The sequence below is a fragment of the Volvox carteri genome (assembly GCF_000143455.1).
Source record: "Volvox carteri f. nagariensis unplaced genomic scaffold VOLCAscaffold_22, whole genome shotgun sequence".
Taxonomy (NCBI): Eukaryota; Viridiplantae; Chlorophyta; class Chlorophyceae; order Chlamydomonadales; family Volvocaceae; genus Volvox; species Volvox carteri.
The window spans coordinates 325,208-337,759 of NW_003307565.1; the positions used below are offsets into that span (position 1 = coordinate 325,208).

General features: G+C 54.0%; 2 protein-coding genes across 2 annotated transcripts in view; one reads left to right on the forward strand and one right to left on the reverse strand.

Moving 5' to 3' along the window:
- The window catches only part of VOLCADRAFT_91641 (uncharacterized protein), a gene marked incomplete at both ends in the record, with an annotated part of 1,721 nt that extends 315 nt beyond the window's left edge, over positions 1-1,406 (reverse strand). The window contains 5 exons of the mRNA XM_002951172.1: positions 216-258; positions 455-930; positions 1,014-1,117; positions 1,184-1,237; positions 1,322-1,406. Of these exons, the coding sequence (XP_002951218.1) occupies positions 216-258; positions 455-930; positions 1,014-1,117; positions 1,184-1,237; positions 1,322-1,406 (762 nt within the window). The remainder of the gene's footprint in view (positions 1-215; positions 259-454; positions 931-1,013; positions 1,118-1,183; positions 1,238-1,321) is intronic.
- A 199-nt stretch (positions 1,407-1,605) lies between these two features.
- VOLCADRAFT_104984 (uncharacterized protein) lies at positions 1,606-6,305 on the forward strand (the record flags this gene model as incomplete). Its single annotated transcript, XM_002951088.1, has 8 exons — positions 1,606-1,779; positions 2,056-2,107; positions 2,641-2,712; positions 3,620-3,724; positions 4,097-4,235; positions 4,507-4,645; positions 4,874-4,970; positions 6,051-6,305. Coding segments are annotated over exons 1-8 (861 nt in total). The 5' UTR covers positions 1,606-1,777.
- Positions 6,306-12,552: the final 6,247 nt, after the last annotated feature.

The window sequence follows — 12,552 nt, forward strand, 5'->3', positions numbered from 1 at the left end:
GGGGCGGCTCCGCCGCCGCCGCCACTCCCACGGAGATCTGGTTCGACGTCCAGAACGGCAAACTTGCCGTCTCGTAGCCGCAGCGAGCGCTCCCAGTCCGTTATGGCCACATTGAAGTCAGGCGGAATCAACAACGACCCTTTGGGCTCCAAACGGCACGAGTATGTTTGGTCCAGGCAAAAGGAGATAAGCTCCAGGGGAGGAATGGAGCACACGTGGGGCTTATGGTCCATGGAAGCTTCCAGAAGACCGGCGTAGCTGCGGTAGTGGAACACAGAGGATGGACACAGGGTGGGGGCGGATTGCGGTGTGTAGGTGGGTGGGGGTGAGGGAGGCGGGCAGAACGGACAGGATGGCCGGGATGGCCCCCCAGCTGCTGTAAAGGAAGGTAAACGCCTTTAAAACAATCGTGTCATTAAACAAATGGTGTACACTCTGTGCGCGTTCTGTTTACCGTTGGGCCTCCTCTTCACATTCGAACGCGATGATCGTCTCTTGCGGTGTGCCGTCGGTGTTGAAGGCGCGAAGCGAGTAGATGCCCTCCGTCTCGCGCTCGCCTACTCCGAACAAAATCACGTAGACCTGGCGAAGCCGGCTCCAAGTGCGAGGACCAGCACGGAATAAATCCATGCCGGGTTGAGAGGTCCATGTCCAAAGCGGACGCGGCGGGTAAAGCAGCGGCTCGTTGTCATCGTTCGTCGGCAAATTGGCCGGGCTGGGAACGTAAGAATCCGGTGAAAAATCCCAGGTTTGTTCCCGTTGAATTGGTCTCACGGAAGAGTCGTTGGAAGCTGAGGATGATGGTGGCAAGTGCGCGTTGAACGCGGCATCCGGTGCTCCTCGCGAGCTGCTGTCATGGCCGGCACGCGCTTGCGGTTGCTGGGGTGGTTGAGACTGCGATTTTGAATCTCCATTGCCTACTGGTTGTCGCTGTGAGAGGGATAGGATTGCAGAGGCGGATGTTGAGTTGGCAAACCGTTGGCACATAAAAAGTCGTTACAAAAACAACGCACCTCCTTGGGGGAGTTTGCGTCGCCGGCGCTGCCGTCGCCGTTATGCGCACTGCAAGGCATAAGGAATGATGTTCGCGAACGAGAGTGCTGAAGGCTAGAATGACCTGCGGCCGACGAACAGTAAAGTGAGAGACGATGCCTGACGTGGCTGAGTGCTGGCGCCACCGCACCTGCCGGCGCTCTTCGCGAAAAGCTGTTATTGCGAGACGCGCCTCTTGAATGCGCTGCAGAGGAAAAGGAGCGGTTAGCTCTGTGACAGCGGCCGCACGCCTACAACTGCAGCTGTTGGTTAGTGCGTAGTGCCTTACCGCAGGATGATGGGACAAACTCCGAAGAGCTTTGCCTAGCGTAGCCATTCTGGGCTGCACCTAGCTGGCGCTGGAACATCAGCATTCGTGACCCTGCGGTTCTGCTTACAAAGCTAGAGCTGGCCCGGAGCTCTATTACTTCGCCGACTGGGCCCCGCTTATGCAGAAATAAATTGGGAACGAGAAATAATGAAAACTTGTGCGGTATGGGACTTGATAGCCCAAAACCACGCAGTCATGAACAGAGTGTAACTGTTACTTGATAATGTTACGCCAATCAAACCATGTTTACATTGTGCGACTCAAAAATAAGTGGCTCGCCCGAGGCATTGTCTGACCTTCCTGCTGACCAAGCACTTCCCCAGCTTCGGAGCTGTATACGACAAATGGAGTTCGTTGATCCGACCGCGGTTTCAAACCAATGCGTACTGAAAGTTTCGAGTGCACAAGAGTGTAATGTAGGTTGATATCCAGTCTTGTGACAACCTTACTTCACTTCATACCACGGCCTAGGGAACCGCTTGACAGCATTTCCCTTGCTAGCAAGCTCTCACTACCCGTCGCCCAAGGACAGAGCACACTTTCACATTTTAACATAGTTAATCAAGCACAAGATAGGCTGCGGCGGCGCCACGGCTTGCTCGCATCTGCCGACTGGGCCGAATGCGCTCGCTTGCAGCGCTTCAGGCACCCCCAGATGCACTAAGGACTTGCCCCTGTGCCCGCGGCACCAGGCGAATCATCCCCCATCGATTCAGATTATCAAAGTCAAAGGCAAACAGTCCCGTGAGTCCGGCGGGCTCCAGGGCCTCGGTGGTTTAATGGACATCCGGCAAGCAACACCCGCACAAGGCCCCAGCAGTGTGCGGAAAATGCGTTGGCTGTGCTCAAGTAAATCGAGATAACCTTGACGATACTACCTGCAAATTAGATAATTTCGCTGGACCGGCAGGGCCACTGGGGCAGACCATGTAGTAACCGCAAAGACCATTGCTCGCATGAAGCAGGAGCCGCCGCCAACCGCTGACGAGCATATAGTAACATATAGTAGCTTTCCTCCTTAACCTCGTACCCGTCTTACCGCCCCCCTCCTACATCCCCCAGCACATGACAATCCACTGTCCGCTACCTCTTTGTTTTCCGGACACAGCGTCGTACGCGGGGCTCTGCCAGACGATCTAATCCATATCCCCCAGCCCCCAGTGCTCCTCGACCCCCGGATCCCCCCGGTTGTCATTTCCCCCCCCCCCTCTTCAGACTCTATGGCCCCCGCTCGCCCTCCCAATGTCTCAAACGTCCTCTTGTCCTCCTTGGTACAGGCCAGCGATATGGCGCGAGTGCAACAGAATTTCAACTCGGCGGGTGTGGGCCTCTTTTTCAGTCTGTTTGCGGTGAGAGATCCGGAGTGTATGTGTGTGTATGTGTGTATGTATGTGTGTATGTGTATGTGTGTGTATGTATGTGTGTGTATGTATGTGTATGCATGTGTGTGCATGTGTGTGTATGTATGTGTGTATGTGTATGTGTGTGTATGTATGTGTGTGTATGTATGTGTATGTATGTGTGTGCATGTGTGTGTATGTGTGTATGTATGTGTGTATGTGTGTGTATGTGTGTGTATGTGTGTATGTATGTGTGTGACGGCTGGGGAGGGAATGTTGGGAACCACTTTCGTTTTGGAAGGAAGGAAGGAAGGAAGGAGGGCAAGAGGAAAATGCAGGCCGGGCCGCGTCTTTGCTCGGCAGAGCGGGTTGCGCCTGGGCAGGGAGGAGCTGCGGGTGATGTACGGATAGCTGGTGATGTGAGAGGGGTGTTTTCAAAAGGTCGATGTGGCATCATCGGAACAATGCGGTGACGGCGGGTAAGGGAACGGGGCGGATAGGAGACGATAGACGGTAGACAGCACTTTAATAGGACGGACAAACGGACGAACGGACGAATGAATGAATGAATGAACAAACGAATAAATTCGGAGTGCTCCACCGGTACTTCACCGTTTCTGCCGTTGCGCCGCCATCAGAGGGGGGTTGATGCGGTTTTAAGCCCGGGTGTGGGGGGGAGGAGACGTTGTTAGGGTTTGGGAAACGTGGCACGTTTTTTATCCCGTAGGATAAAAAAGGGAGAGAGAATAGAGTGCATGTCACCTCCATGTGTTTTTCGCGCGGTACTTACATTTACTTGTCGGAGAGACGCAAACACACACACAAACACAAACACACATCGTTCTTCTCTGTACGGCACGCAGTCTTGGTCTTCGGTACGGTGTGTTAAATATAACCCCGTCGTACGGCATTTCAGGGGAGCCAAAGCCTGGCGCTACCCCACGTGGCAGTGCCCGACATTCGTCACGTGGATTGGGCGAAACTGCGATCAGCCGGTTTCCGGGGCCTAGTTTTCGACAAGGTAACGCCGTACAACAGTTGAAATGCCGTACATGGCACGTACCTTGACTGCCTACATCTTCATTTGCCCGGCATCGCCTTTCTCTTTGCTATTTCCTAAAACTTCTTCCCTATTGCGGCGATGCTTGCGGCACATGTCCTTTTTTCAATCTGTTCCTTCTTATACTCCTTATGTATCCCTGTACATATCGCCTACTTTACCTTTTTCTACATCTGCATCACCGGCCGACCGAAGAGACGTTTCCTTTCTTAACCCCCCTCCCCTTTCCCCCCCTTTCCGTCCGTCCGTCTTCAATTCCTCACATTCATTGGCGACGATGCTTCTACACAAACAAACAAACATACATACATAAATACATACACGCACACGCAGGACAACACACTCTCGAGGCCTTTCGCGCTCGAAGTTGAGCCCTCACTCCGAGGCGCCCTCGACCGCTGCTTGACCGCATTTGAGGGTCGCGCAGTGTTGTACAGCAACAGCGCCGGGCTAAAACAGTACGATCCCGACGGTGGGTGCAAATTTTAAATTATTTGCTTTTTTTTCAGAAATTTATTTTTTAGGAAATCTTCACTGTATACAGTAAAAAATTTTAAACGTAAATGTTCACCGGCCGTCGCACGCGCGTGGTTTCCTGATGGACCATCTTCACAGCTGAGCACAAAGATTTAAAAACTTTCTTAGTCTTCTGGTTTTTCTGATTCTTTTTGGTCCTTCTTTGTTCTTAGGATTTGTTCTTAGGATTCTTATTTGTTTTTCTGGTCCTTCTTCTGGCACTACAGGAGCGGAAGCTCAGCAGCTGGAGGCCGCGTTGGGCATTCCCGTGCTTCGTCACACGGAGAAAAAGCCTGGTGGCGGCTGCGCCGAGCTTGAGAGCCACTTTGGCTGCCCCGCGGCTGACCTCATCATGGTGGGGGACAGGTAAGGTACGGCAGAGTACGGTGGATCCTGGAACCCGAATTTTGTTGTGCTCTGACTCTGAAAATCCTTGATCCTGAAAAATAAATTGGATTCTGGGAAATCACCGGGTCTCGGTAACTTGATAGAATATGATATGATCAGCAGCGCGCTCAGGACAGAAGCTGCCGGGCGTCGCGTACGCCTGTGAGCTCTCTGTTGCCGCGGTCTCCCGGCCCCCTCGCGCCCCAGGTACCTGACCGATGTGGCTTTCGGCAACCGCCACGGCATGTTGACGATACATGTACAGCCGCTAACGTCCCGAGGCGAGCCACTCGGGGTCCTGATGGTGAGGTGCTGAGGGAGATAGGAATGATAAGGTGTCTTGCCTGGCCCCGGTGTGTGTGCGGAATAAAAAATATGTAGGGGAGTCAAAGGGGAGTCAAAGACGTGAAGGTCATAGTCAGGGGGGAACGCCATAGTGAGGTTCGGGGGTAGGGTGGAGTGTACGGGAAAGGCGACGAGCACCTAAGGGTGGCCGGGCCCTGAGGGGAGCCGCGAGCTGGGCAAGCACTTGGTCGTGGTCGTGGCTGTGGTCGTGGATGCCGTCAAATGGTTATCTCTGGTCGCTTTATCTCTCCTGGACGAGCAGCCTCCTGGACGAGCAGCCTCCTGGACGAGCAGCCTCCTGGACGAGCAGCCTCCTGGACGAGCAGCCTCCTGGATGAGCAGCCGCCGCTGCTGCCATCGCCACACCGCTGCTCTCTTCGGGTAATCGCCACTGCCAGCCTGGTCACCGACAACCACCGCCATAATGCCACCAGCCTCGCCTAACGTCACGATCACCACCACCACCATTACCACCTCCCCCCAAGCGGCGATGAGCTCATTCCCGGGCGTCCTGGGCAGGTCAGGGTCGGGGTCGCTTGGAAAAACACAGCTGAACAGCTGAACCCGTCAGCATGGCGCGGTCCTGAATTTTGTGGAACAATCATTATTTTGATCGAAGGGCAATTGGGCAAACATGCGAGCTGTTAGAATATTCGCGGTTTTAGTTGGGGGCATCTACGTTGCAGCGGTATTGCAGAGAGTGGTGTTCCAGCAACTGCAGCTGCTGCAGAAGCATCGGGAGCGGTATCGGGAACGCTGAAAAGTTATTATTATTATTATTATTATTATTATTATTATTATTATTACTATTATGTCCTAGAGCTCCTCAAATTGCTGCCGTTGGTGACTTCTGTCACCTGACGTGCCCACATCTTTTTTTTGACAGCGTGTTAGGCGGGGAGCTATCAAATGTGCCATGCACCGGGCAGTATGTCTCATGGTATGGACGCCGTAAGCCTTTTGCTGTCGTAAAAAAGGCACCCGTGTGCCGATGTGCATGTGTACATACATATGTATGTATGTATGTGCGTTCCTTCAGGCCCGTCGAGTGGAGGAGTTTTGGGTTGCTCGCTGGACCGCTGCCGGCGTCCACCCCCCCGCGCACACGCGGGCGCCGTACAAGTCGCTTCAAGGGTTCATCACGGAGCCGTCACCGCCACCGCCGTCGCCGCCGCCGCTGCGGCCGGAGTCAGGCCCGCCGCCGCCGTCAGCGGCGGCAGTCACCGGGTCATCGGCGGCGGTGGCCGCGGCGGCGGCTGTCTTACCACAGGCCACGCCGGCGGCTCAAAAGTAGAAAACGAGCAAATGCACCTACCTGCTAGGGTGTTGTTACGGTTATCGGTTATCGCTATCTGATCCCTGAGGGCTCACGATCTCTTCCGGCGGCACTTCGTGGCGGGAAAATGGCGTGCCGGCTCGCAGGAGCTGACAGGGGCCCCTATCGACCCGCCTAGACAACCAGACGCCGTGGGATCTCATCAAAAAAGGAAAGAGGCACCGGTGTCTGGCTTTTGATCCTAAAAGGCAGATTTGCACATGCATGTATGTATGTCTTTGTATGTCTATGTGAGAGACTCGACGAGTGACTCGCGTCCCCTTAGCCCCTTAGTCTTGACTTTCAAAGTTTGAAAAACCGGTGCGCGACGACAAAGGTTTTATAATGTTATTTCGACACACACTCACACACATCCTTTGATTGACAACTTTCCTGACAATTACGGGTACATGATTTATTTACAATTATTGTGCATGCTAGGCATCAAGGAGCGTTAGGGATGGAGATAAGAGATATGTTTAGCAAGGGGAGGTTTGTCGTTTTAAGTCGCGGGCATCATCTGCATCTGCATCAGCACAGCCAGGTTGGCCCCAAGTCAGGTGATGCGGCCTCACGAGCACTGCGAGAGCGGAAGACGGCGAAGTCGAGGGCTTAGCTTCCTCAAACCTTCCTCAACTGCATACATGCCGATATACATACATGCATACATACATACACACAAACGGCACGTCCGAAACAAGTCCGGCATAGTGGACCACAGCAGCGCTTTTTCCGGCATTGCAATGCGAGCAAGAGGCAAAACAACCCCCAGGTTTACGCATATACATACATACGCATACGTACACCCACACGACCGTGCTTGCGACACGCTTACCCCTTCAAAAAACACACACATGCCACCGAGTGCCCACCCTTTTACACACACACACACACACACACCCCAGCGATCGTCACTCCGCAGTCACTCCCCCTCCACACACATCAAAGGATCCCCCACCCATGGAGGCGCCATCGTTTGGATAAACCCTCCGAACCAATCGCAGTACCCCTAGCAGTAGTACCCTGCCCAAGGACAAGGAAAAGCCCACAAACGAGTTGCTGCGGCAACAGGACCAGTGCCGCGCCCGGTGGTGTCCTCGTGCTTTGTGGTGGCACCGACGGAAAGACACGACGTTGCAATGCAACAGCGTGGTAAAACGCTGCTGCGATGACGTCGGTACCAGGCTAGGGAGCACCCTCCTTAGGGAGCAGAGGGTGCCTGGTCGTTTCGCAAAGCCCTTGATCTTCCCTTCCGGCCTTCTGGGACTCCTCCATCAGTCTTTTAAAAATGTCACATCAAGTCATCATGCTCTTAACGATGTAAAGAAACGCGAGCATGTGCCTCGCACATGTCACAGACGTCCCCAGGCGGATAAAGCCCCCCCCACACACGAACCCACACCTCCGGCACGGCACGGATAAACCAGTGCGGCATATGCACAAGCAAAGCGCGGCCAAAATAATTTAATGCAATGTCGATAACCCCTAAATGGGTTTGAGCTCCCTACCGATAGGTTTCTTGTTCAAGTTTTTACGGTGTTGGACCCCCTGTACGGGTACAGGGATTGAACACACATGCACACACTTGCCAGTTCCGAATGACCCTCTCCGGACTACACTCTAAAATGCATTTGGCAAGGAGACTATCAAGTGCGGGTTCAAGGTCGACATACTCAACTGATGAGCCAAACGACAACGATGCCGGCAGAAATGGATGGATAACTACTACTCACATCCTTACTCTCCGCACCCCGCCCAGCGCGGCCGTCTGTGTGCGTTTGTGTGTGTGTGTGTGTGTGTGTGTGTGTGTGTGTGTGCTCTCCCTCCCGGCATTTGGCTGTGGTTTAAAGTTGATGACCTTTTTTTTCCGAACGCGGCGTCATGCGCAACGTAGTAGATCTGTAATACTGGAAACAAAAGGGCGGGGAGCGTAATGGTATCCATATGTGCCTTTCTTCGCAATTTGTGAGCCGCTCAACAAAAGAACATATTCCAGGTATTGGCCCAAACAGGTGCATGTCCTTCCAATCGGTTCCAATTTTTTGCAGCCAATCTGTTAGCTACAAATTAGCGTATAGGCCGAAAGCGCTAAGCGCCAGTAACCCAGAACCGTATCAGAGCTGAAGACCCCAACGCGAACCACAATCGACAATCGAAGAGCTTAAAGATCAGATCCAGGCAAATCTCCGCCAAACGTAAATCCAAAGTCGATTCAAGTCTAAAACCCAGATCATAACTCAATTCAAGTTAATATCCAGAAGCAGATCCAATGTTCCAACCCAAATCTAGGCGTAGTATCCTTTCACCTCGATTAACCAACCTGGCATCGCGCCGCAGCTGCCCGTTCCCTTTCTCAGCTCCCAATCCTCCCCCACACGCCCAAGCCGTGCCCAAGCCACAAAAAATACACCACGCGTATCTGCCACGCCGGCAAAGGAGCAAGGAGTGCTGGTACACACAAGGCCTGCCTTAAAAACACCCCGCGGTGGGCCCATGGGGGCCTCCCCCTCGTCCTTAGGAACCGCCAAGAAGGTAAGCATTACCACAGCTGCCGTCATCAAAAAAGTTCCCGTTTTAAAAGGGCCGTTTTAAAAAAGCCAACCATTAAAATGCCATTGCCACTTGTTGCCCTGCTTCGAAGTGTTCATGGCTAGTAGTTGTTATTGTTGTTTGTTGTTTTGCGCTGCCGCATCAAAGGCAAAAACGCAGTTGATAACCCGAGCAAAAGCGCCTTGACCTTGACGCTACCCCTCCGAGAAAAACATCGGAAAGGGTGCAGAGATTATGTAGATTTCTTTCTAGAAGTTTTTTTTCCAAAAGCAGTCCTGACTGTGTTGCGCAAAAAAGAACTGCATTACGTAGCAGGAGAAGACTAGACGAGACCAGGCTAGAAGAAGCTGGGCAACGGTATCTGCGCGCTTGCCCAGGGCGCAAGAGGAAGGGGCGCCCTGGGCGAGCGCGCCTTCCTCTTGCGGCTCGAACCTGGGATTTCATAGCTACACGCAGATGGTACATGGCATTTATAGCCAATCGTACCGCGCGCCGTTACGGTATCAGCACCACATCGTCTACAACAAACAAGGACATAAAAACACGGACTGAGCAAGCAAGCAAGCGCACAGTCTCGCACACACATTCAACAGGAAATGCAGCAGCAGCAGCAGACGAGCACAGGCAGCAAGAAAAGCGAGCGCAAGCGTTTCCCTTCCCCTTCCCGACCCCATATATCCGCCGGCCGGAAATACAACCGACCTAAAGGCATACTCCGTACCATCCACGATAGCCCAGAGGCATCCTAACGGCACGTTTTTTCCAACCATCAGCCAGTGCTCAGGCTCCGCCTGACCCTTAACCCTGGTTCCTCCCGATTTGCAGAGGTTAATAGCTCTCTCCGGAGGTCAAAGCCTATCCCGTCCAGCTCCGTCATGCTCCGCCAACGAAATATATGTTTGCAAGCCGAAGAAAATTTCCCTGGCCCATTCGATGTCCGACCAACGTCCGGCACAGCTCCGCTGCGGAGGCTTCCGAGGCAACGCAAACACCAGCAGGAGGAAGAGAAAAGGACGGTCGGGAAAAGGTGTCCCCAAAGCCCGGTCAACATCGCAACCCGGGAATCTCCGCGCTCCTGTGAAGAGCCCATGCGCGTCGCTCCATCTCTCTGCTCCTAACCCCTCTCCAAACATACACGCCGCTTATTGACGACGAACTTCACGACACTTAACAACAAGCCAAAGAAAGACCAGGGGCCCCTACACACACATAAACACACAAACACCCCGAAACGGCACACGCATTGTCCCACCCCCCAATTCTTCCACTTCCCAACCTCCACATCCCCCTCCTTGCGCTTTCGGCCCGCAGGCTGGTAAGTTTTGGCAGCCAGATTGCCAGTGCCGTCAGGAGAGATCCGACAAAAGCCTGCCCCGTCTGCGTCTTAGGCCTTTCCGCGCCTGGGACTCCGAAAGGGGGTTAGTGTTGGACGCATAAAGCGGATGGACGCGTCAAAGCCAGCTGCAGCAACCCCTATCTCGGCAACCACGGAGCACCGCACCACCACAGCTTTCTCACAAGGCGCCACGTTCAGGGGCAGGGCGCCTTCGTCGCCTCGACCGGATGGCTGTGTACAACAGGAGGCCAGGTTATCGCAACACGCGCCAAAAGAACTCGCCCATCTCGCTTCGCGGTCCGACCTATATTTCTTGCGAGTAGGAGGGAGGCGCTACATGATGTCCTTGAGACGTTACGTCTCGTTACCGAGGCCTTTGTTTCCATACAACCCTTACGTGCTCGCTGTATGGGGTGTCAACCAACGTAACGTGATCGGGACGCGCAGAGCCCAGGCAAGCCCGCAAGGCGACATGCAAAGCATCCAGGAAAAGCTGCCGCCCGCTCCATATGTCCCACCCGGAAGTGGTTTAAAATCTCTGCGCGACGAAGAAGAGTCCGTGCATGAGCGTCCTCCGCCTTCATATGAGGAGCAACGATGGAAATCAAAGCCAAGTACAAAAAGATGCCAAAGATGTCCGATCGGCAACGAGCAACCAAGCAGCAGTAAGGAGGGAATCCGGACTGAAACACGACACGTGCCTAGAGGATATGTGCCAAGATGTGGGCTTGGGAACGCAGCCACACAAACACAGCCCCCAAACTCTGTGTGACGGCTCACTTTTCCTGTCGTCATCTGGTAGGAGAAACCCAACCCCTGAAAGAGGCGCCGCACTCCCTGGATGTACTCAGTCCTTGCCCCTTGCCTTAGCCCCCGCAGCGGCCTGGTTGGCTCCTTAAGGCAGCGTGAATGCGTTTTCCTCTCTTTCCCATCCCCACGCAAGGAAAGGCCGGGGAGACGCGCGAACTGGGCGACGCAATCATTACTGTCCGCACCATTAAATGAGGCAGGACCCAGACAGACGGTCGGCTGCACGACCCAGACCCATAAACCCTAACGCCATTACCCCTCAGGACGCCGACTTAGGTAGGAGGAGGTAGAGGAGGAAGAGGAATTCACATGGAAATTTGGCTTGAACAACTTCTCCAAAAACCTCCAAAGCGCTGGTTTTTCACCCCACCCATTCCCGCCACAGCACACATACACGGTCACTCTAGAAACCCACCACAAACCTGAACCTCTTCCTAACCAACCACAAGCGGCCCCAAAAGAATCGTCGCCCCGCGCCCGGCTTCAGAAAGCAAAGTGATCAAACTCGACCCTGACCCTCGGCTCCACTACTACCACATCGCGCCTCGGCTGAAAGATGCTTATTCACAAAGGAGGCCCTAAAAGGAGGGCGCCCTGCAGCCAGCAAATCCCAGAATGGGAAGCATCCGGCGCACCCGCCCTGACTTCATGGATTTGGAAGACATAATGTTGTCGCAGCCGCATATAATATTCCCCCCCCCAGCACCATGCCAACGACCTCCTTAATCTAAGAACCAACTCCAAACTCCACCGCGCCCGTGCCGCCGTTTATGCCTGTCCGCCATGCAAACATGCCCGGTCTGCGCCTCCCAGCTCCCTACGCAAATAGTGCAAAGCCTCCTGGCTCTTCACCGCCACTACGGGAAGCTCGATTTGAGGGGTGTGCCTAGCATGGTGTATGGCCAAGTGCTGAAGGAAACGGTGCCAGTAGAATGGATGATAATGCGCTGTTCAAAGTTTAACTTCGAGCTCTGTCTCTTGTCGTACTCTAATCAACACGGGGCCTACAATCTGCCATAAACGCAGCCACGTGAGTCAACGACTAGAGATTGCGCGTCGTGTTATGCAGGGCCTAGTGGCAGGCTTCGACTACTGGCCTAGTCGCACTCCCGGATGCCGCAAGCCACCACAACGTCAGCGTACAACGTCCCCCCTGCAGCGAGGCACGTAGCCATTGCGGCAAGTTTACCTTTCCCAACCCTGCCGCCGCCGCTGCTACAACGGCCGCGGCAGCAGCATTTTGGCCGGACTTTCCATCAGCAAACCCAACCTGTCAAACAAGGTGCCATAATCAAGGCCGTACTTTGCCGTACTCATCGTACTGGCAAGGCGAAGCTCTGCCCTGCCCAAACCTCACAAGTCCTGATGCTCCATCCGCTGCTGCTACGCCATTCGCATCCTCGCACGTTGCATCATTCGAGGCCTCCCATCTGGATTATCGAAATTTTAAAAATTTCACTTCCTAATTTGGAAATGTGCTCTTGCGGACGAAGTGCCGCTTCATTCGGTTCGGAGCTAGCCTCGGGCTGA